Genomic DNA, 25,029 nt, shown 5'->3' on the forward strand with positions numbered 1-25,029 from the left:
TCTTTGCTGTAGTGACTAAAGGAAGTAGTACTTTTTACTGCACTGCATTTGGTGCATTCCTTTAGTCATCAGTTACTCTCAGTCATGTATTGTTACAGCCGATAACAACACAATAATATCCAAATATCCTTTGAAAAGCTGCTCAGGCATTAATGCAACTGTAATTTTGCTTATCATATGAACTTTTACTGTATAAAAATGGTCAAATGTTTGTATTTTTATGCTTTTGTTTTGTTCCTTTTCACGCAGTAACACTTCTTCCACTGCAGCACTTTATGTCCCTTCAATGATCTTTGGTGGCCAAACATCGATCGACATTTCACAGAGCACTCAACAACAGACCAAATAAGAAATTCTCAAACATTTTCTTTGTGTATTCGTGTATTAAGCGAATGAGGTGAAGATGTTCAAACTCGAGAGACTGATAAAAAAATACCCTTCATGATGACGTAGCCTTCAGGGATGCAAATGATTCATTGAGAATAAATAAAACGCCTCAAATTACCACACACCGCGCGCGATACCGATGACGTGTGTTTTTCTGTGAGTGTGGTGAAGTGAGATAGGAGGAATGTGTGTGTGCGTGCGTGCGCGCGCGCTCACCTTGTCTGGGTGTGTCCCTCTAAAAGCAGCAGGTACTGCCGCGTTTTCGTCTCTGTTTCTGCTGGAAAGACTTGTACCGTCCGGGATGGATCTGTTCGCCGTTAAGTCGCTTCTGTTTCTGCTCTCTTTTATCGGTAAGAAGCAATAAAAACTCTCAGTGTGTTAGAATAAACTGTAGATAGAGCTGAGGGCATGTTATTTATTCTGTTACTATTTGATGTTTTTGCTGCGTTTCCATCGTTTGTGCGTGGAAACTTGGCGAAGCCTGTTTGAATTAAAGAAAATAATATAATAGAAAAGAAACGATGAGATAATCTTCTTGACCAGACAACACGATTGTAGTTTTTTGTATGACTTAATGGTTTAAGTAACTGTAGGTTATTCCTATAGTAGCATGTCATTCAGCACACTAGCTCTACAGTAGCCTAACCACATTTGGTTCGTATTTCTTCTCCGCAGGATGCTGTGCGGGGCAAGAAATCCTGCCGGAGGGTCCGGTGGACGGAGTACTGGGGAAAAATGTGACTTTAAAAACGCTACTTGGCAAAACGTCCTACGCAGTTTTAATTTGGAATTTCAACGACGGGAGTGACCAAATTAATGTTGTTACCATCACTCCCCCCAAAGAGCCGACCGTGAGCCCACATTACCAGGGCCGGGTGTCGATTAACGCGGACGACGGCACTCTGACCCTGACCTCCCTGAAGTCGGAGGACAGTGGTGATTACAGCATCACCGCAGTAACGGATGCAGGGACGAAAACTGCTGACATCAAAGTGCGAGTTCTGGGTGAGTTTTTCTTCTTGTTATTGCACCTGTGATGCGGGCTAATTTAGCGCCTGCTAAAGCATATTTTTAAGGTGAATTTTAAAGATTGAATTAATAAAATACGCACTACATTGGACTATAGGTGGGCCGACTTTAACAGTTTGTCATGGAATTTCAGAAACCATACTTTAATTGTAAAGTTTGATACTTGCAACAGCTTTGTGAACACATGCTGCTTTAAATTTCAATCTCTCAAATTTTGTTCGGTCTCCTGGTCCTTGTAAACACGGTGTTTTTTTTTTGAGTTTGTACTCTTACTGTTAAACAATTAACTAAGTACTACTTCTATGCCGAATTGAACTTTGTGTCATGACAAATCAGAATTGTATTTTAACTGTACATTTTGACGCTCGCACTGACTGAGAGAACCAGTAGGCCTTCTGCTTTAAATTACAATGTTTAAAAAAATATCGGTCAAACTTTATGAGTGATAACTCTGACTGTAAACTGCTTCTTGAACTATATTAATGCCGAACAGATCAACGGCTTCTATAGATCCAGACGAAGCTGTTTCAGTCTCTGTTTTGAGCTCATAATGTCACCCAGAAACAGTTTTACGATAAATTGTTAGAATCTCTAATGGAGTTTGGTGCACGTCGAAAACCGAGCCACACCTGTTAACGGGTGTGGAGCCATGGAGTTTAGGGTATCCCTGCGCCACGACAAGTTCATTCATCGCTTAACAACCACACAGCGCAGCCACTGTTCGAGAACTATATTCCGTCGCGGAGGAAAAGGCATGACCTGTTTCCCCAGCAATAAGAACTTGTTGAACGTTTGAGCGCTTTTCTACGTGATAATAATGTGCTACTTTGTTGGACGTGAGGCCCCATAACATCCTTAGGCTGTTCTAGTCAAATCAAGGTGCGGGATAGTAATTTCTCAGAGGTATTAAACAGTAGCTCTCTCCAGTAGAGACGTTGTGACAGTTACAGTCTGATTCAACAGACAGTAAAAATGGAGTTTCTTGAGGGTGTGGCTCTTCGTACAGAACTCTCCTGGTGTCTGTGGGCGTGTTTGTGTGTGTTTGCGTATAGGTTCAGTTGAGGGAGTTGATTTGCTCTCTGTAAGGCTCTGACCTCATTGTTGTAACAGTCAGGGAGTATTTAGAGGCTGATTTACATGTTGTTGCTTTGTCACTGGATTTCAGATCTCCAAGCTCAAATTAAAGATTGATTCTAGATTTCTACAATGAAATTACATCTTTAAATGTTTGTTTTGTCCAATCAGCTGTCAGAATCTTTAAGATAATCAGTCACGATGACAAAAAAAGGAAGCAGCAACTGGAGAATAGTTGCCCTTTATTTTTCTATAAATTACAACAACAAAGAAACCAGTTTAGACAATGTTGGATCATTTAATTGGCTCATCTTTGCAGCTTTACTCAGCTCTGTGCAGTAAATATAGATCACTTAGCTGAGGTGATGCTGCAGAAAGTCTGTCCCAAAGACTACTACACAATGTCCGTTTGAATCTTTATTGATTAGAGGTTGGTTTGCAGTGGAGTATGCATGCTTTTATTTCCCAGCATACCTTTTGACTCTCATTCATACAGTAACACTCACTTTCTCGCAAGGTTTGACAGACACTCAGAAGTGTTTCCACGTTTGTTTGTTAACCTGGGACAATATTTGTACTTATTTTTGGGGTCTAAATGACTAAGTTTTGGATATTGTCCAGTAAATTCCTTAAATTGCAGCTGCAAAATGATCAGATTGTTATTCTAAGTGTGTGACAACATGACAGAAAGGATCCCTACAGAGATAGACCTTTGTGTTACAGAGGAAGATGATTGTTTTAACCACACACAGACGTTACATCGCTCTCTGCACACACAACAATCTGAGCCTGTCAGTGACAGTTCTGTTAAAGAGGAAGATGCTTTTTTTGAAGCAGAAGCAGCTGTTACATCACTCTCCTCCAAGCCTCCCGACTCCATTGACAAAAGCATTTTTTTTGCTGCTGCTGGTCTTCTTGCACCTTAATCAGTTAGTTTGTTTGTGTTGTGTGACTTTGGTGTTTTAAATGGTAAGTTCAGATCCAAGAGAATATTTGTGTAACTAATGATAAAACAATAAAAAAGAAAAACTACGCAGTCAAAGGAGCAGTAGACCAGCAACGCTCTGCAAAGAAAAATTATTGTTTTTTTCAATGGAGTCTGGTGTGTGTGCAGAGAGCGATGTAACGTCTGTGTGTGGTTAAAACAATCATCTTCCTCTGTAACCAAAAGGTCTATCTCTGTAGGGATCCTTTCTGTCATGTTGTCACACACTTAGAATAATTAATGTGAAATGACTGTGTTATTACACTGAACCAACCCTGTAGGACAATGTGTTTTATGGAAAAGTGATCAAGGATGATCTGAGAAAGTAACTATTTAGGGAAGTTACTGGATGAACTTCAGAACAGGTTTCCACTCCTTCACATTGTTCACACACACCTACAGTTGCCTAATCCTCAATAAAGAGCCGTCGCATTCAGAAATGGAGCTCCATGATTACTCAGAACGAGTCCAGCAGGTCTAGTTGCTGCGGTTGTCACTGCCGCCTTCATTCACTCCATTCAAATGTTGAATTTAGAGCACAATAAGGATTGTGTGAAGGGAGAACCGCCCCCGGGCGAGCAGGTTATTAGATTCACCACCCCCATGTTTAATCGTGCTGCCATTAGCTGCTCATTGTAAGAAGATTTCATCATTAAAAACTACTTGAATGTCTTTGGAAAAAATCATGTAAGAGATTTTGAGCCGATTTTGAACTTCATCTTTATTTATTCAAGGTGTGAAAAACTCTTACTGCTGCTACTGAGGAATTTATCACTTCTATTCGGGGGGGGACACAATACTGAGATTTTGCTGATATCTTACATGCTGATGTTTTCCAACTCATTGCAGATGCCGCTATATTTTAATCAACCTAACAGCTGAGAGCATTAAATCTCTCCTGTAGTGGAAACAGCATACTATTATGTCTCCTCTAATTGTGATGGTCCAAAGGAAGCACAGACATCAAATAACATTAGCGAAATAAAAAACGATTTCAACGTAGGTTACATTTGAAACATGTCATGTTCATTTGTTTATTTTATTTTTAAAAGTTGTGTATGATACGGACGGTTTCAGACACCAAGGCTCAGGTTGCATGAACATAATCAAAGTCTCATCGTATTGACGTTTTCAGTAAGGGTGGATGTTGACATTTAAGTTCTAAGCCTTTATTGGCTGTTACCCAGAGGTGTCGCTGTCATCATGCATCTCTACGTCAGATGGCTCTTCACACAACAAATGTGGCAAAGATTCCCTTGAAAATTTGACTTGAAGGCTTATTTTGAAACATCTGTGCAGGAAGCTTTGTGACTTTAAAATACTTCCATATATTTATTTCTTGATTCTATCTGAGCTTGTCTTTGGAGGATTCATGATGCCACCCTTTCCTCTGGTTTCATATCTGTCTCAAGCGTTCACTTGTTCATTCATTCGTTCCCCATGCTGACCCTCCTCGTCTCTGCCTGCAGAGCCGGTGTCTGATGTGGCCATAAAGCCCAACGTACCCGAGGCCATTGAGCACAACAGCACCGTGGTTCTGACCTGCTCCGCTAAAGGCTCCTTCCTCAAGTTCACCTGGGTCAACGGCAGCACGGTCATCGTGGCCGATGGCGAACGGCTCATACAGAAAGACGTAAGTTTTGACATCTTTTTAGGTGAGGAATGAAACTTGATTAGTTTACAGTTAAAGTATATTTAGCTGATGTATTTCCCTCTTTGTTCTGAATCTCAGGAGGAGCTGTCCAGTACGCTGACCATCACGGGCGTTTTCAGGTCCGACCTGGTGGGCCCCATCTACTGCACAGCTGAGAACAAACTGGAGAAAGAAAATAGCCCCCCTTTTAACCTCACTGTCTACTGTGAGTACTGCACCCTCACTGCCTTGTGACTCCTCCCACACAGGAAGTGACGAACTAAACAGAAGAACTAGCTTGTTAATATAAGCCGTGACAGAAGAACTGCTTCACCAGATAATTCAAACACTTCTTAAGATAATTACTAATTTATTACTTGATTTAATGACGTGTTACCCAGGTGATCCCTGATGTCTCCATGACGACGCACCACTGTTATGTGTGTTTTTATTATCCTGCTTGAAATGATCTAACATAAAAACCGTCACAGCTGAAGCAATCTCTCTTTTTGCAGCGGAAAGCTAAGGCTTCAGTCTTTGGCGTCATCACATTGTACGTTAATTTACAACATCATTACGTTACACTGGTTAAAAAACGAACCAAGCCCAGTCACTCGTTTTATTCCCTTATTGACTTAACTGTTTAACTCTTGCATTATTTGAAATGTGTGTTTCTTGGAATGAGCTCCGCACCTGTTGGACAACAAAGGCCAGACGTGAGTCAGCGTGTGTCACTCCTTCACACCCCGACACACACAGTCTCACTGGTTCTCTGACAGATGTATGACAGTATCACTGGATGCATCTCAGTTAGGACTGTTTACCTGGTCAGGTTCCTGAAACACTCGGGGATAAACAGGCGTCTGAGCCGTCATGTGACTCCTGCAGTGTAGAGTCTGGTGTGTGTTTGCAGAGCGCTCCCTCTCTGCCTGCTCTAAAGCCACGCTGTGTACACAGCGGCCTGCACTTCCACTCCTTCTCCATGACTAACCTGAAAGGCAGGAAACCGCACCGACCGCTGGTGAACCCTGTTATTAATTAATGCAAAGCTCACAGCTTCAGCTCGGCTGGCCGGGCTTTATGTTGAAGTCAGTGAAACTCAGATTTTAATACAACATGACAACGTTAATAATATCAATAATAAACCACATGAACATACACGCATACATGAAATATGAGAAATATTTTTTCTTGTAAAAATGAGTTTAGAGAGTGAAAAAAGATTCTTTTGAGAGTAACAGCAGCTACATCTCTCGCTTCACTGACACCAGACTTTACCTTGTGGGAGTTGTTGTTCTACTGCTGCTGTGATCTGTTTGTGGTATCGTGTGACTCTGGGATTTTTCAGTGGTAAGCTCAGATCTAACACAACACTACACTAGAAATAAATCAACAGAGTGAGTGGTAGACAAACAACTCCTGTGTGCTGCGAATTGTTGTTTTTATGAATGGAGTCTGGTGTGACTGCAGAGAGCGATGTAACGTCTGTGTGTGGTTAAAACAATCATCTTCCTCTGTAACCAAAAGGTCTATCTCTGTAGGGATCCTTTCTGTCATGTTGTCACACACTTGACTCTGTTTTTGTGGACGCACTTTGATCGTTGCAGCTCAACATTTGTTGCTTCTCCACAGACGGCCCAGATGAAGTCACCCTCACTCCTGCCAAGCCTCCCCAGTTCATCCAGTCCGGCTCGAGCTTCAACCTGTCCTGTGCTTCCCGCTCCAGCCCGGCCGCCACCCTCACCTGGTACCACAACCAGAAGATGATCGATGTCAAAGGTCCCGTCCTGACCCTGGCAACAGTCGAGAAGAACAAATTAGGGATGACAGGTGAAGCGTTCACCTGCAGGGCCACAAACGCCAAAACAGGACGTGTCCTCTCTTCTCCTGGGGTCAGCTTCGTTGTGTTGGGTGAGTCACCTGATCGAGCTTTGGGAGAAACAGTCAAAATGTGACATAAGCAACCGTATAATAGATTGTATCACATTCCCACAGCAGCTGAAACAGATGTAAATTATGGATGTGATGGTCAGCAGAGCGGCCTGTGCTCGACTTCACCGTCAAATACAGCATGTTTGTGAGTTTAAAATATGACAGTCTAGGTCACGCCTGATGTCATTTGTGGGCGCGGTCCTCTAGTTTGTGGTTTCTCCCCCCTGAGAAACCTTTTTCGTGGGTTTGAATTGTTCCTAAATTATTATTAGAAGTGACCTGAAAAGTTGAGTTTTCTATCTAATTCAATTTTCCGATTCACACGTTCAGACGAGGCAGAAGTTCACCGACACTCCACGGGCAGGTGGAGAGCAGCAGACTGAAAGCTTTTCTCCTCTCGGTGACACACCTCGGTGGCATGAAGCGGTTAAATGTACACACGTTAGTCACACAAGCTGCTCGTGACTCTCCCAGTTCAAACAGGCGGCAGTGACCGTCAGCAGATGCGCCACAGTTTTTACCTGTGAGGTGTTGAAACGTCGTGTAAAACACAGAGAACCTGCGCTGTCTGTAATTACTACTGAGGAATATTCTTGCTTTTGGAGGAGGGTGTTTTTAAGTTGGCGGCAGACCATTTGTGTGTGTGTGTGTGTGTGTGTGTGTGTGTGTGTGTGTGTGTATGTGTGTGTGAGAAACCTGCTTGGTTGGGGGATGGTTTTACATTTTGCCCTGCAGCGTTTCTGTGTTTTCTTCCTGCATGATAACAGAGAGCAGGAGGAGGAGTCTGCATGAGGACAGGAAGTGACATGAGGCTTTCTGTGGCTTGAAACCACAGAGAGACTTAAAGTAGGAGACCATTATGTTTATTAATGCAGGACGTATTTTTACCACCTGCTTGCAGAGACCATCAAGTCTCTCCTGTCTTGTTGCGTTGGCCCACAGAGAGATGCACATATAAAATACAGCTCTCAAGTAAGAAACATGTCATCAAACTTGGTTTAATGTGAAACAGCCAATAAGATCAGGCGAACAGTGGATGTGTGTGCAAAGTTAGAGTCTTATTGGCCTTATTACATCACATAAAATGGGAAGGCCAGGGCCGAGGGAGGGACTCATTGTTTCATCCCTGTCTCGGACCAAAGCTGAGTTTAAAGATCGAGCTGCATGAAGAGAATGAATGATCTGTGTTCGGCTCGTTATCTTGTTTCAGGTACACTTTAAATATCATGCAGGAAGTTCAGCGTGAGTCATAGACAGATGAGTTTGAATGTACATCAGATAGCACTGCTGAGATACTCACTTAGTCAAGCCTGGGAGATAAACCCTGATGATGTCATTGTGATGTCATCTGCTCGGGCTTTGGGAGAGTTTGATGGCATACAGCCGGCGTTAATCCGGAGGTGTTTGAAAGACAAGCTTTCTTTTTTGACCAGACTCGTATTAAAAGCAGTTTCCAGTTGCATTATGGGAAATGTAGGCTCCATATGTTTGGAGGATAACTTGGATTCTGTTTCTTTAATTTTGACCAATATAAGATTTTTGAGATGACAGATATGACAGATTACAGATATCTCTGTAAAAGGCCGATATCAGCTGATAATATTGGCCCAGTGATAAATCGGTCGGCTCTTTCAATGCGTCTCTTTTCTTGTGAGCCTCTCAGATTTATGGATGCCCTTCTTACTCACTGTAGTAACCTTACTGTAACACCTCTCTCTCTCATTACTGTTTACAGATCCCATCGTAGGAGCTAAGATCGCCGGCCCGTCTGGGGTCCTCATCGCCGGCAACAGCTCGGCCAACCTCAGCTGCCAAGCAACGTCGGGCACGGTGAAGACCAGGGCCTGGTCGAAAGACGGCAAGCCTCTGGCAGCCAGCTCCCGCACGGTGTTCTCCAGCGACATGAGCTCTGTGATGATCAACCCGCTGCAGAAAGAGGACAACGGAGAGTACATGTGTGTGCTCAGCAACCCTGTCAACCAAAACAAAGCCACCCACAAGATCGTGGTCAACTGTGAGTGCTTGTTCTGCTCAGAGACTCAGACATGTGTCAGGGTTTATGATTTTACATCACCTGTGGGCGTGTGTTTGTCTGTCCTGGCAGTGATTACATTTTATTGCACCTTTATAACCAGAACTCATTCAGAGGTCCATAAAAAATCCTTTAAATCAAATAAATATGTGTGCTCATGTTATAAAAACGACATGGTTTATAGACAAATATGACTTTTCTGCTTCATGTGGGAGTCTCGATCTTTCTGAGGATGTCATTATCTTTCATACAAACTTCCAAAAGTCCACCAAGAAATGATCGGATTAAGACGCTTCTTTCCCTCGTCAGGCTTTAAAGCTTTCTTCAGTATGAGAGTAATCCAATGATAGTCGTCAGCTATTCAGACACAGCTCCTGAAGAGGGAGGGGACAGCTGAGCTGTGCGCACCTCTGGGTGATGTGATGAATCCAGACGATGCTGCGGTTTAAAACATCAAAAAAGCACTAAATGATAAACCCTGTTCTTTTTCCGTTTTGTCTCCAGACGGTCCTGAAGCAGTGGAGGTGACAGGCTCGGACAAAGTAGAGGTGAAAGACCCAGTGCAGCTCACATGCTCTGCTCCCTCCATCCCCCCTGCCAATATCACCTGGAAGTTTAACGGCACAATGACCCAAGTCAAAACGGCCATGTATGTCATCGAGAACGCTGCCTACAAAAACACTGGGACGTACACATGCGAAGCACATAACCCTGTTACCGGCAAGACCATGACGCACACCCACACCCTGTCTGTCAAAGGTAAGATCCACGTCTGTAGACCAAACCTAGATCTAAGTTAGTTATCACAGTGTTTCCCACAGAATGAACTTTTAGTCCTGGTGTTTTCTGACTGGAGTTGTTCATTTATCGGACTAAACAAGCTCAGAAAGCTTGTTGAAACTTAGCGGACTCCCCGCCCACTCAACTGCATCTTTTCTTCAGACAAAATCCAACAAGAATCTTGACTCCTGCAGACAAATTAATCAGTGTACAAACTAACAAGCCAGGTATGGTGAGCACAGATACAGATAGCTGCTAATCAGTGCTGACATAAATAATATGATGAGTGTGAACAGTGTGTCTGCCTTGTTGGACGGTCTGTCAGTCCAATAAAGCGCAAAAGCGAAAAATATTTTTCTTTAAAATAAAACGTACTCGACGTTAGTTATGCTAGCTAGTTAGCACGCTAGCTACCTGTTGCTAGGCGACAGGAGTGGCATTTGACGCAAGGGTAGACCAGACCGTCTCATTTCAGTTCGGCTTTCACTGTGTACGCAGGCTATGGATGACGCGTCCTCCGTGTACCGCCTCCTGTGAAGAGTCTGCACAGCATCCACAACAGACTCTGTCCTCTGTTGTGGATGCTCGTGTGCCAAAATGCCGACTGTTACATGCATGTTGAAATGGAAACTGTGGGCAGTGCAGTCTGTCATGTTGGTCTGACCAGTATCAGTACTAGTGACTCACAAACCGCCGCCCGCAATCAGATCGACTCACTTCCTGTCTTTCGTTTCTGGGAATCCTAAACATGGCTGCTGTTTCCACACATGAGAACGTAAAATGTCTCTGCAATAACTCAAGAAAATGCAGACTGGGATCCTTCTTTAATTTACAAAGACTTTACATGAAGCTTTTCCCTCTCAGCAGGAGATCATCATGATAAACGTTAATGTTGTTTTACAGAGGAGGGAGCGTTGGACAACGGCCTCTCAGACGGAGCCATCGCCGGAATCGTCATCGCCATCCTCGTCGCTCTTGGTGCCGCCATCGCTGTTATCATGTACTGCAGACAGAAAGTACCGTAAGTACTCTCACCTTTAAATTCTACATCTGGGCTGGAAGTCACGGCTGTGTTTGCGGAGTGTCCACATGTTGACATGTTGAGAGAAAAGTAGTGAAATCGGTCTCAGGTGTGTTTTTATCTTTCACACTCTGTGACTGAAAATATTTCTCTGCATTTCTTCACAAAAGTAGTTTAGTTTCATTTCATGCTTCAGTGTTAAAAACTCTATCTGCACAGAATAGATGCGTGTGTGTGTGTGTGTGTGTGTGTGTGCGTGCGTGCTATCTGACCCCCTTTCTTCGAGTCTGAGTGTGTGTCTGAAGCATATCTGTCATTCTTTCTGTCTGCATGTATCACAGTCGTGTCAGGCACTTCATGACCTTCCTGGAAATTCTCCTCATTCCTCTCACGCCTCGACGTCTTGCGACACGTCAGTCCAATGTACACGCATACTTAAACACACACTCAAAGCACACACACACACACACTCTGTGGGGCTGCCACGCCCTTTAAACTGTCACATTTGCAGCTGAAATTACAACATATCTACCTTAAGAAATGCTTCTTGTTAACAGGGGCCACACGGGAATCTTTGCTGTTTTTGTGAACTTTCACAAACTGAACTTTTTGTGAACGTTCAGGTACAATATGTTCAAGAATTCCTCCAGTAGTTTGCTTCAGCCTGCAGCTATGAAACTGTCTGCAATGGATGCAACCATCCTTTGGGAAAATGGGTCTGAGCTCTCTCCAAGCCACCAGACTCCATTGACAAAGCAGTCATTTTAACTTGCACGACGAGTGAGTATCTGGTCCACTGCTGCCTTGATAGGCAGACGAGTCGAGTTCTGCGTTTTGCGAGGTAAAAGAAATTGTTAATGCTGTCTGGTTGCTTTGAAGGGATCGATAAAATGGTTGTTTCTGGTTTAAACTTCTGTACTGAACTGAACTTAGAACCGGCTAGTTGCCCCAAAGGATTACACAGTGGAGCAATCTGCAGTTCCAAAACGTTCTGTACCTTTTAGTCATTTAGACTTAAAATAAAGAAAAACTCAGGTTTAAGAGTACCAGAATTATTCTTTAAGACACGAGTTCAAAATGACGTTTCAATTTGCACCTGTAACTAGAGCTTTTATCCATACGGAGCTGTAGACGTGAGACGTCGTACTCCCTGGAACAAACCCGTGGATCAAACTGTGATAGAAGAACTTGAGCTCAGTTATGAAATAATAAAACACAGTTGCAAATGAAAATATTAGACTGGACTTCAATGACTTAAAACATCAGTTGCAGTCACATTAATCAGTAGTGCGCGTCGAGCTGCGGAACGTTAGCAGTGATGCAGTCCTGCGCTGCATCCTGTCAGATTTCAACATCATGTGGAGCCCAACAGGAAGCTGCTAAAACAAAGAACAAACAGATGAGTCAGTGACAGACGCGGCTCCGACACGCTGAGACATTCCTGTGAAACGAGGAGTTTGTCGCTGTGACAGGCTCGCTTGTAAAAGTTTAGATTTAGAGCTGATTTTCTCCAGGGTCTCTCCACCATCACTCACCATCCTCTTCCTCTTTTCCTGGGACTCATCGCTGAAACAAGAACAAGCTGAACTGTGTGCACGCTGTCTCTGTCGGCTTCTACACCAGGCCCTTCAGTGCTCGTCTGGTCTTAGTGATGCTGTGCAGAAGTGTGGGGATCCAACCACAGCCCACCCTGAAACAACACAAGGGGATTTCTGTGATTAAAGAGCCGAATGCACTGACAGAGTGCTACCATTTGTGGTTTGTGGTGCGTTTCAGCTGCTGATACAAGTTTTCTGTAATAGCAGTACTGAAACTCAGCGGAGACAGATGGACAGGCGCTCCACAGCTGAAACAGAGCACCGGTAGTTGGTGTCCATCAGAGAAATCATGGTACTGATCCGAGCTCACGGCTCATCACACTGGGCACTGGTCAGCCTCAAGGAGCTGGAAGCAGCAGGAGAGTTCATCAGACACAGCTCAGGAGGAGGAGGGAGGTTAACCAGCTGTGTGCTCCTCAGGGTGATCTTACAAACCCAGACACGACAGCACTTACTTTTCTGACGTCTGGAAAGGCAAATATTTGCTGTTTTTGTTAAACCAATGCAAATAAACACAAATGATCTCATGGTCAAAAAAACCCTCTGCGCCTCCCACCTCTGCGTCTTCTCTAACACACTCAGGCGGAGCTCTAACGCAGCCCGATGGTCACATGATGCCACACAGGTCATCAGGTGTCAGGTGGAGGAGGTGTTCAGCTGTAGAGAACCTCTCTGGGCCCCGGGGCCTCTGGATGATTGAAGCGTCTGTCCTCTGTCATTCTGTCTGCATCACCGTCATCGTCGCGTGTAGAGGGTGTCAACAGTGACGACAGGAGGCCTTTGTTCTGTTAGAGCCCATGTTGCTGTTGTTGGCGGAGGTGGAGGTGAAAGATCCACCTGAGGATGACCTGAGGGGACACTTTGAGATTCATTTATCCTTCAAGCTGCAAGGAATAAAACGTTTTGTAAAGTACTGTGCTGCTGTAGAGCTTGTTGGGAGAGAAACGTGCAGGAAGGATTTCTGGATGGACACAGGTTGCTCTGAGATTTATCGTCACATCCTTTCAGATATTTATGACCCCCTCAGGATGAATTGTAACAGCTTTCTACTTGCACCATCATCAGGTCAAAATATGAATTAGCCCAAAACATTTACGACCAAATACCAGCAAAACTCACCACATCCTCATCCACAGGAGGGGTTCAACATATCAGAGCAGATTTTCACAGCTGGAAGGCGGTTAAAGAGATGGATTTACGGGGAGGACAGGGGTTTAATTACAACAAGGCATGAAGATATTTCTCTGTGATATCCTTCATGCAAACATACGGTCTGTCAGTCTGCAGAGAGGCGTGAAGGAAAGTCGTTTAAAGCGTCGACAGCAGAGATAAGGACGGCTTCAGCAGCAGCAGACACATACGAGCATCAAGACTCTGTACTGGATGAATCAGAGGTGTATTTGTAGGCGTTACCTTTCTTCAGGTGGTCGCAGACTCTGGCCCACACTTTCTTTTTTACTTAAACATCAGCTTTAATTCAGGCTTCAAAGTCTTGCACAAGGACCTGCTGACGTTTTGGTTTTACTAGATCAAAGTAGGTGATCGTATTTACGTCATGGCCATTTCATTGTAAACGTAAATTCTAAATGTAAACTGTGTCGCCTCATCAAACTGAAACTAAAGCTGTATGAGCAGGATGAATCTTTTAGTCTGTAAAATGTCAGAAGTTGTAAAGAAGCTTTTCTGTCATAAATGACAAAAAAGCTAGAACCAGTCGTTGTTTGACAGTTCAGCTTGAAAAAGGATCAATTGAGTATCAAAGTAGTTTATTTTTCTTTAGATTGAGCACGAAATAATCGATAGTCACTGCAGCTCTACTGGTAACAAACGTTGCTGTAGAAAGCAGGAGAAGCTGATCTGAAAGCCTTCTAGCGGCATGTTTGCATTTGAAAACACAGAAAAATGAGCTCACGACACAACAATGTTCTTGTCCTGGAGGGTTCAAATAAAACCGGTTCTCTGCAGGGTACAATAACAGACACACACACACACACGCACACGCACACGCACACACACACACACACACATACACACCTGTCGTACGGGACCTATGTGAGAGGAACACTCACACACAAGCTCACAAATCAAAATAAAGATCTTGTTCTCTGATAGTCTCACAGGAGCCAGGAGAAGAACTTTATATGAACCAAAGGAAATAACAGATCCAGCAGCGCCTGCAGGTGCAGACAGGAAGTTCAGAGGAACGTTGTTGAACGGACTAAAAACACCTGCTGATCCGGGACGGACAAAAACCTGCTGCAGTGCATGACGGATAGAACCAGAAATTTATCCAAGAACGCTCTCACAAAGAATTCAGGGAAGATTAATCCAGCAGGTTACTTTGTTAGTGACCTGTCACTCACAGGTAGCCCCGCCCTAAACCCTCCCCTCTACCTAGTCTGTGTGACTCTCAATGGGAGCATCAGTGACTAAATGAACATCATGCTGTGTTGAAGAAGAAACTAGAGACTGAGACCATAAACTCATGAGGAACATGTTTACTGAGGGAATACATCAGGAGAGGAGGAGGAGCATTTTGTCATAGACCTCTATAGGATCAGAAACAGAACATTAGAAAGAGTGCAGGTTTAAGACGCCTCCACAGGTTATGTTCACCTCTTCAGTCTCAGGGTGGGAAACAGGAAGTGACAAAAATGTTTCGTGAGTGTCTGAGGAAGTAGATGGCATCTTTCTGTTTTCATTTCTGCTGGTTGTTTAGTTTCAAACACACACGCACACGCACACACACACGCACACACACACACACACACACACACACACACACACACACACACTCCCACAACCCCCCTCCTGCTGAACCTGGCCTTGTATCAGGATTAAGTTCGTCTGTGTGGGTTTCGGTGTTTTGAGAAACAGTCTGACTGCATTCCTTCACACTCAGCTGTCAATCACAGGCAGGAAGTCCCGCCTTCTCCTCAGGGCTGCAGGTACATGGTCTTCTTTCAGTCAGTGCAGCTGCCTCAGGTCTTATAATTACAGGTGGCTGGTCATGGGTGGAGAAGCAGACTCCTGTCTCTGGTGTCCTCCTTGCTCTTCCTCTGTCCATTAATAGTCGTTGACCTTTGACCTTTTATATTTTTGTTCCAAAATTCATTAAATAAAGGGGACAACATTTTCATTAGAGTAGAATTTCCAAGGTCAAGGGTGGATTTCTGCTGATTTTATAGATTTAAGGATTTACTTTAGATTCAGCGTTTTATTTTAGTTGAACGCTTACAAAAAATATTTATTTGAAATCAAGAAAAAATGTTCATGTCTACTAAAATCAAAGCTGCAGATGCCCCTCGTCACTTTTCAGAAGCCTATTTGTGTCCAGCTGAGCCAAAAGAGAGAGAAACTCTGAGTTAATCCATTTACATGAAAGTAAATGACACTGAAAGAAGCTTTACCTGAACATCAGTAATAAAGAGTAAAATGTCCATGAACTGCTGAGGAAACAGTCGGAGAAGGTAAAAGTGTTCCTCTGCTCTTTACTGGCTCTGTAAAGAAGTTTAATGTGAGTAGAGAAACCAATCGAACCAGAGACCCCTCACCAGTTTGAGCAATGTGAGGAGATGATCCCCTCCAGTTAACATCTCTCACAGTCTGTTTTTATGAAGCACAAAGTCTGAGTCTGATCTTAAAACAAAAAGAGATCAAAATCAAAGCAGACCTCCTCCTGTGACCGACTCGATGTCTGCTCTCTGTGGTTTTGTAAAGAGATAAACTGACTCTGGAGGAAAAAGCTTTTATTTTTACATCTTTAAACAAACTAACTTAAAACTAAGAAAAGTTTGGCTGCTAAACTTGAACAAGTTTTTGGAGAATATTAAAAAAGCCGTTCGACCTCATCTGCTCGATCAATCCACTCTGCTCTGATTAAAACATCCTTCCTATTTTTCCTCCTTTTGATGCTGCGTTCAAAAACAAGCTGCCAGCTGGGGAAACCCGCTCACGTCACACCCCTCCGTTATAATTACACGTTGGGATACTGATATATTTTTTGCTCATCATCTCCTGCTGAGCTTTATTAGCTCCAGAGATGTATCAGCAGATGACACACAGCCGGCGTTTCCCTACATAAATACAAACAGATGAACCTGCAGCTTGTTTTGTTGACTTCAGATCCAGTAAATGGAAATATTTGTAACTTTTATTGGTTCAAACCTGTGAGGTCTGAAATGCTGCCCCCGAAAGTCGACCCAGTGCTAGCAATGCTTGAATTTCTGTGTGGCAGTAAAGGTCCAAGAGGACAGAACCACTTTATTAAAATTGCACCAGGATCAATAAATGAACTTGTAATTTATTAACCCTTAAAAGACAATAGATCTAATTTAAGCAAGTGTTCAGAGTCAGGTGTGACCTTTCACCTGGAGTCACCTGCTCGGTCTGTGTGAGTACTTTCTTTCCACCTAAATGTGACACAGAATCAAATCTCTCCGATGACCTTTGACCTCTGTAGCATCTTCTCGAAGTCCTCTGTCTTGTCCTCGGACGTTTCTCTGAGAACGAGCCGCCTCTGCTTCCTCGCCGGAGGTTTGATCCTCGGAGGGGCGAGGCTGATGAGTTTCAGAGAATGGCAGGAATGTCACTGTCATGTCTGCACTCGTCTTCTGCTGCTCACGTTTGTGTCGTCCTCGCCTCTCACACACACCTCCGCCTTCTTCTTCTGTCATCTCGTTTTCTTTCTCTTTTTGTGCACGGTTTTGAACCCTGTGGCTCAGTGCATCTCACTCAGGTGTTTGGCTGCTACATGTGGTCTGGGGTGACCAGTAGCTCATGGTGGCTAATGCTAGCTAACATTACATGAATCCAAACAACACGGCCGACACAGCGAGACAATATGAAGACGATGAGAAAGTTCAGAGTCCTGTTGGTCTTCTTCTCACAGCGTCTCAGGACAAACAAACATGGCTCCACCCTGAGCGACCTGACGGAGCCTCTCTCATGTTGTTTCTCTGCCGCTGTGTAAACTCTGGTAAAGTTGTAAAGCGGATAAACAACCACAGGGATGTTAATTGTGCTGCATGCGATCATCACATCTTTACTACGTCCTCTCCTCTTTTTCTTTTGTCTGCACATCGTCTGTCTCTTCCATCCCCTCACCTGCTGTCTTGTCACGCTCGTCTGACCCCTGGTGTTTCGTCTGCTGCCGCTCTTATCAGCGTGATCTGTGATAAGATTCAGCAACAAGTCTGTCTTACAGTCGCTGGCTGTTGTTTGCTTTTGAAACATGCAGGGTTTCATGAGCAGCTCAAACATTTAGCAACACCTTTATCAGCCCGGATGTAAAAGGTAACAGTGACGGAGATTAGACTGCACTGCAGAAATGTGGATTTTAAAATATGTCAACAAAGCTGTAAGACTTGTATTGTCAGAGAGATTTACTGTACTTAAACTTTAACTGAAAGGCTGAGTTATGATGTAGCAAAGACTTCATGCTTTAGTGTAAATTTAACCCTCTAAACCCCAAAGCGCCACAGAGCGCCGTTCTGTATATCAGCCTGTAACACCTGCAAGCGTCGGCCATTTTTAGAAGCTTCACAGTGCATCAAATCATAGGAAATAAATGTGTGTGTGTGTGTGTGTGTGTGATGAGATGACATCATACTGAAAGTGTGTCAGGGGTAACGATGCTCTCAGAGAGACATTTTTTAAAATGCATAAAAAACAGAATGGGGTTTGGTTCCTGTGATCGGTTCTTTACAGATACCTTGTTTGAACGTCTCCCTCATGTGTTTATGTTAACCTGGTTTATTCTCTGTGTTTGGACCGTCGTGATCCACAAACTTTTGTATCACAGACTGTTGAAGATCATCATCGTTAATGTGACCTCTGCTCTCTGTTCTCAGGGTCGAGTCTCCGTACTAAAGACGTCCTGAACACTGCTGGTGAGTCTACAAACACACGCACGCATGCACGCACACACACACACACACACACAGACACACACAGACACACACACACAGACACACACACACACACACACACACACAGTAAATCAGTAAGAGTTTTTTGTTTGTGATAAACAGATAAAAATGAAGTTGCTGTGTGTGTGTGTCTGTGTGTGTGTGTGTCTGTGTGTGTCTGTGTGTGTGTGTCTGTGTGTGTCTGTGTGTGTGTGTGTCTGTGTGTGTCTGTGTGTGTGTGTCTGTGTGTGTGTGTGTGTGTGTGTGTGTGTGTGTGTGTGTGTGTGTGTGTGTGTGTGTGTGTAGAAGCAGGGTCATAGCTTCCTGTGTGCTAATAAGAATCTGTATATGTGTGTGCGTGTCTCTGTGTGTTTGCGTGTGTCTGTGAGGCTTTGAGATAAGACGGTTGGTTTAAAGGGGAGTCACACAGAATCTTTGTGTGTCTTTGTGTGTGTGTGCGTGTGTGTGTGTGTGTGCGTGTGTGTGTGAGCCCTGCAGCAGCAGCTTCCTGCAGCTTTTCAGGTGCTTTTAAGGGAAACAAGTTAAATGTGTTTTTCTTTGATCTCTGACGCTCGCTGACAGATGAGAGTCGCAAACTGACACCTGAGGACAAAACATCAGGGGAGACAAACATGAGATGAAAAAGATTTATATTAATCCTGAGGGAATGTTTGAGGCTAAGATGCTACGTTCAAAAATATAAACACTGATAGATGGGATGTAGGTGAAATGTGTGATAAACAGCGTTATGATAAGGTTCTGCAGAGACCTACACATCTTGTACTCTAGATGTAAGAAAACAAATGTGTGAAAATATAAATTGAGATGCAAAAAGGTAATTTCCCTCTAGTTGTAAATCGTGCAGTCGTAATATATATAATATTTGAAATTAATCACAGTATGCACAATCCTGCAGATCTTAATGAACCAAATAGATCACACTCAGACTTTAGTACATATCATCACCAAGATATTCAAAATACTTTATAACATCAAAAGGACAAAAAGGTTTTAACCACAGAAACATACAAATAAAAACAATTTATTTTTCAGCTGAACTCAAACTGAGACATCAGAATGTATTTTTATCTCCTCTAACAGAAACATATAATTGTTTTAAATGTATTATAAATTATAATACAATAATATAAATAATAATAATGATATAATAAATAAACCCACTCCGGTAAACAGCACTCACACTAAATGACTAATAAATGTAATCAGCTGGTAACTCGGGTAACTTAGCAGGTGACCAAAGATGGAGGTGCAGAACGTCAGGCAGAGATGTTTAGAGTGTTTGAGGCAGATTTACTGTGTGAAAGAAAAAATATAATAAAGAAACAAAAGGTGAAAATAACTGGTTTTATTTCTGTCTTTCTCTCTTTAGGAGATGCCGGCCCAAAACACCCGAGCATTTTGTTTCCCATGATCCATCTGTGCAGCCTGGAGGAGAGTGTAGCTGGTTTCCAAAGTCCTCGTCCCAAACCAGCGTTCCCATCATGCCTTTCTCTCTCTGTCTCTCTCTGGCTGACGAGGATGATGGTGGAAACTTGATTTTACAAAAATGACAGACTCTATCAAAGTTTGGATCACCAGCTGGAATCTTCACTCTCCATCTGACCATTTTTTAAATTTTGTTTTTTACATTTTTTGACCGATTTGTCACCTTCCTCATCGCAGGGTCACGACCTCCCCGCTCTTCTTCTTCTCTTCCTCCTCGTGTTAAAAAACGTCGTCTGTCACCTTTTGTCCGCCTCCTTCAGGAAACTAAACACACCGAGAAACTCAGACGTTTTCCGGACTAAAGCTGACGGACTGACTCTGATGAGTGACTCTCTTTATCCTGCTGGAAACCTGAGGAGGAAACACACACACACACTGGAATACTAGATGACTGTGATGCCTGGCTGATCACACACACAGAGGCCACACACGTCGACATTCAGGGCTCTGGGTTAAAATAATATCTGGAAACAGTTTTGTGGTTTGATTTATCTCTCTGTCTGTGCCAGGCGGGCGGAGTTGAGTGGATGGGTGACGCTTCAGGTGCAGCGGAGCATTTCAAAGTAAATTTTGAGAATCTTCTCTGTACTTGGCCGTGTTGCTGGAGAACAGTTTGATCTAAAATACCTCAGCCCTCCACCCCACACCGTACAAACATGTCACCTGTTTCTGTCCCTCCCCGTTCGGCTGATCTCCTTCAGGTTTCAACTTTTATCTGAGCTTAAAACATCTGAACATAACGGCATTATTAAAAGTAATTTTTACTTTGTTAAATTTGGCTATTTCTGTTGATAACAGCCCCTTTTGAGCGCCAGATAATGGTGATGTCATATTAAACAATAACTTTATTTAAATAGCATAAACCAAAGTTACAAAGTGCCTTAATAAAAACCCAGAAACTATAAATAAGAGTAGAACATCATAATAAAAAAATAACTAATGAAATAAGAAATAATGTATTTTTATTGATTGTGTTTTTCCAGAAACTCGAAGCTGAAAAAGAGGTGTGGTTTATGATGGCGCCCCCTGAAGTTTAATGCTGTTTTCAAATTTTGATTGAGCCAATTACATTTGGTGTAAAGCGTGATGTTAGCAGCAAAGCAAAGCAGACGTTAGCCAGAGCCAGACAGCAGTTGAAAACACTCTCCGACAGCGTTAGCTTCCTGCTAAAGTCTCCTGCTTATCTCAAGTACAAACAGAAACACACTTCTTGTCAGTGTGAGAGGGAAGCCTCAGGGACACCTGGATCTCCATGTTGATTCTACTGCCCGATCCAGCTCCTACACATATACATATAGAAAATGTAAGTGGGCGAAGTTTGCGGCTTCTTTAAGCTAGCAGTTAGCATGTTCTTTAAAATCAATATATTGACTGGTTTGGTAAGACATTAAAACAAAATGCAAAATAGAAACATACAAAACAATATGATTAATAAGGGGACGGACTAAGATAATAAACTAGCTAATAACTAGGTAAGGGGAGAAGGGAGGGGGCAATGTTTGTATGCACGTATAGAACCTACCACAGAAGAAGAAATACAGGAAGAGGAGCTCTGAACTACAATACAAGCACATTCTGGAGTTCAAACAGTCAAACATAAACTGTAACGATAGATTTTGTGAAATTATAACAACAGCATGAAGATACATCTGACCCCATTACATCAGCAGGGAAAAGTGCACAGCTAATGTCAGTTTGCAGGCTAGGTAGCTAATTAGCCGCTTAGCTGCTGCATGTAAACGTACCTGCTGATGTCACTGTGGTCTGGTCAGATAATAGAGTGGTCATTGCTCCTTTACACCGCTAACAACACTGTCTGAAAATGATGTAGGCTATTGGCTACAGCACACCTTTTTTTTTGTTAATTTGTCCACTAAAAAGAATTTCTAACTTTAAAATGTTTAGCTGTATTTCTTTACCTTGCCCCTCCTCTGCTTTCCGGTCCAGGATCCCCTTCAGTGTTTGTTCAAGTCATCCCACGCCATCTTCTGTGGAAGTGTGTGAGATTAGAAAGAGGAGGAGGTTAATGTTTGAGGACAAGATTCAACACGCAGGGACAAGTCAGCAAGGCAGAAAGAAATGAAAGACAAAAAAAAGGGCGGGAAGGTCTTTGTTAGCGCTGACACACTGAATTTTGGAGGGAAAGTTTTTCGAGCTTCAGGGCGGTGCTACAGTTTGTTTGTTTTACCACATTGGAGATGTTTTGACAGTTATCACAAGTTAATAATACACCAGGCTTTTACATTTAAATGTCAAAGAAATCAAACCACGTTTTGTATTATCTGAAGTTAGCTTTTAGCCTGACCACACAACTTTTCTGGAGTATTTTGGCATCAAACCTCAGCTGATTTCCTGCCTCTGAGCTCGTCGATAGTTTTTTGTTTTAGTTTGTTTGGTTGTGTGTGATCTCAGACTTCATCATGCACTGATCTCCAGTGAGAAAAGTATTTATTTTGTTTAGAAAATCTTAATAACTGGAGCTGAAGATCATAGCTGGTCTGCAGGTCACACATTCAAAATCTCATTCGCTTTTTTCCGTGTTCTTAGCCGTGCGTTTTCACCCTGAAGATGCTCAATTTTAAAAACAATGTACTATTTTCAACATATTAATGTTTCCAGTTTGGGCTGATTCACAAAGCAGAATGTATTAACAACCTAAGATGTAGATATTACGATTAATTGTACTAAACAGACACATTAATACGTTGAACGAATGACCAAAGTGCCCTCCTTGTAAATACCAGAGACAGACAAGCTGTAAACAATGTTTTTGTGACATTTTTTGGAATTTTTGTGGGTTTTTATCTCTTATTGTGATTTATTTGTTCAGAAATGTTTGTTTCTCTCGTTTTGTTAAAGTTTACAGAAACTCGCTTCAACACAAATCCTGTAAAAATCTCAAAAGATAAAATAAATGTCCCCTCGATGAAATTTGTGTCCAATTTAAAAACTTGTAAAGTCATAAAAGTTGTGGAAATATTTTCCTAATTTTGTCTTGTTGTGTTTTTATTTGGTATATTTTACACGATGACACTAAAGCCTCAATTTCAATGACGACCAATCAGCGTGTGTGTATTTTCAAACTGTCCAATCACAGACAGAAGCAGTGTTTTCGTTGAAATAGCTGGCAGACTGTGTGTGTGTGTGTGTGTGTGTGTGTGTGTGTTTTTCTCTACAGTCAAAGATACAAGGGCGTGGCTGGAAAATCCCTGGGCAGAATTGAAGCACACACACACACACACACACACACACACACACACACACACGGTGGAAACAATCTGTCTCAACATGTCATCATATCTCAGTTTCAGCCTTCAGGACTTTTTCATCTTGTACACACAAATTGATTGACGGATGTTTTAGTACAAGAGTTAACAACGACACAGATGTCTCCCAGCAAGAAAGCAAGTTTGGATACATTTCCCACATGTAGATTTCTTGCACCTTGATATACTACTTATGCCTTACCACATCTTTGCATCTGGACTTTGTGCACCACCAACAGTAAAGGATCTTCTGTGCAACAGCTTGTTAGGATCAGTGTTTATGTTTGCGGACAGGAAGCGATCTCTACTGCGACCTACTACAGGAGAAGATTCGTGATCAGGTGGTGTAAGAAATCATCAGAAATCAAAGAAGTTAGCTAGTGATGTAGCTAGTGATGACGGTTAAAGGCGATTCATTCCGTTCTCCTGGAGGAAAGTCTTGCGTTTGCTTGACCCATTAGAGTCCTGCCTGAAGCCAAAAGACAAGCTTTACTTATTTTAAGTTACTTGTGTAACATCCCGATGTAACGCAGCTCAGCTATATAATGTTACTAACTTAACTAGCTTACTTACTTGACCCAAATCGATCAAACCAATCTATGACTGTTCAACAATGTCAACTGAATAAAAAGATGGCCGACATGACAGCTCCCTAAAGTGAAGCCAAACCCTCTCTATCGCCCCCTGCTGACTGGCTGCAGTATAGTTCATAAAGCCCGCCTCCTCCATGTTAACAGATGGGACATGAGTCAAACTATAAAATCAAAATACACGTCAAATACATTTTTCTCCAACATGGTTTCTGTCATTATAGTTAGTTCTTATCATGCTGATTTATGTCCAAGTGTTCATTTTTCTGACAAGTTTTACTTTTAATTAGTTATTTGATGCTATAAAAAGGGGAGGTGGCCTAATGATTGACAGCTCTGTTGACAAATGGGGCTCCTGCAGCGTTCTGTTCCCGAGTAGCAGAGTAGAGGAGGAATGGCGAGAGGAGACGTAACTAACACTAACACTACAGTCATTGAACTTTCCATCAGTGTGAATATCTGCTTCAGACCGACACAAGAAGCTGTTCTGCTGCAGACTGAGCCCACCTGAGGGCTCCAACACGTCAAGGACACCTGAGGGCTCCGACACGCCAAGGACACAAGGTAAAGGTATGTGTCGGGTAGAGGAAGGGGCGGGACGTCAATACTGTGGCTCCACCAGCCGATCTCAAGAGGAGGTAAAGACACGCCTTTCATCTATGTAAATAAAGTCCTTGTGTCCAACGTGCCCAGTGTGTAGATGTGAGGATGTGTTTGTTACCTGTCATTGGAAGGGTTAGCACTGCAGGTCGTATTAGAGGGAAGAAACAAATGACCTTTGACCTTGTGTGGCTGTATGGACTTCTTGGTTTTATCTGGCCTGTGTTTGTCTGGTTTTATCAAACGAGTTTAAGAGTGACGTCTCATTTGTCATCATATCTGGATGTTCCTGATGGTGCTTGGAAGTGTGTGACATCACTCAAGGTCTCAAACTTTGGCTGGTGTTCACAATCATAAAGTACGAGCCTGAGCAAGCTGTGTGTGGTTGGTACGCTCAACTCCTGTAGGTCAGCTTAACCTCCTGATAATCTCTTTTCTTCAAAACACAGAGATAAACTGATAACACACACACACACACACACACACACACACACACACACCATCAGTTTCAAGGGTACAAATGCCGTCAGAAATATACAGAAGACGACTGTCAAAATATTATCTCTAGAAAACAAGACCTCATTTTTAGATTCAATAAAATGTCAAGGAAGTTGACATTTTGTAGAAACAAAATGAAAATGTTTGATTGAAGGATTCAATCTGAAGCCATCCTTCAATCAAACATTT

At 42.8% G+C, this 25,029-nt stretch overlaps 1 protein-coding gene across 1 annotated transcript; it reads left to right on the plus strand.

Annotated features, from left to right (window-relative positions):
• The first annotated feature begins 657 nt into the window (after positions 1-657).
• LOC138609259 (carcinoembryonic antigen-related cell adhesion molecule 20) lies at positions 658-20,256 on the plus strand. Its single transcript, XM_069681895.1, has 10 exons — positions 658-737; positions 1,063-1,392; positions 4,945-5,108; positions 5,208-5,334; positions 6,741-7,019; positions 8,776-9,054; positions 9,577-9,831; positions 10,756-10,873; positions 18,324-18,362; positions 19,771-20,256. Exons 1-9 carry the CDS (start codon positions 689-691, stop codon positions 18,340-18,342), a joined length of 1,620 nt encoding a protein of 539 aa, XP_069537996.1. The 5' UTR covers positions 658-688; the 3' UTR covers positions 18,343-18,362; positions 19,771-20,256.
• Positions 20,257-25,029: the final 4,773 nt, after the last annotated feature.

The sequence above is a fragment of the Semicossyphus pulcher genome, unplaced genomic scaffold (assembly GCF_022749685.1).
Source record: "Semicossyphus pulcher isolate SPU_LCO1_2020_fin unplaced genomic scaffold, fSemPul1.0.p SCAF_5, whole genome shotgun sequence".
Lineage (NCBI taxonomy): Eukaryota > Metazoa > Chordata > Actinopteri > Labriformes > Labridae > Semicossyphus > Semicossyphus pulcher.

What these genes read in the sequence shown, in the direction of transcription:
- LOC138609259 (XM_069681895.1), top strand. Translation starts at nt 689, where the DNA reads ATGGATCTGTTCGCCGTTAAGTCGCTTCTGTTTCTGCTCTCTTTTATC. An exon ending in GTTTCTGCTCTCTTTTATCG is followed by an intron (nt 738 to 1,062) that starts GTAAGAAGCAAT and finishes TCTTCTCCGCAG; the next exon opens with GATGCTGTGCGGGGCAAGAA. An exon ending in CCACAAGATCGTGGTCAACT is followed by an intron (nt 9,055 to 9,576) that starts GTGAGTGCTTGT and finishes TTTTGTCTCCAG; the next exon opens with ACGGTCCTGAAGCAGTGGAG.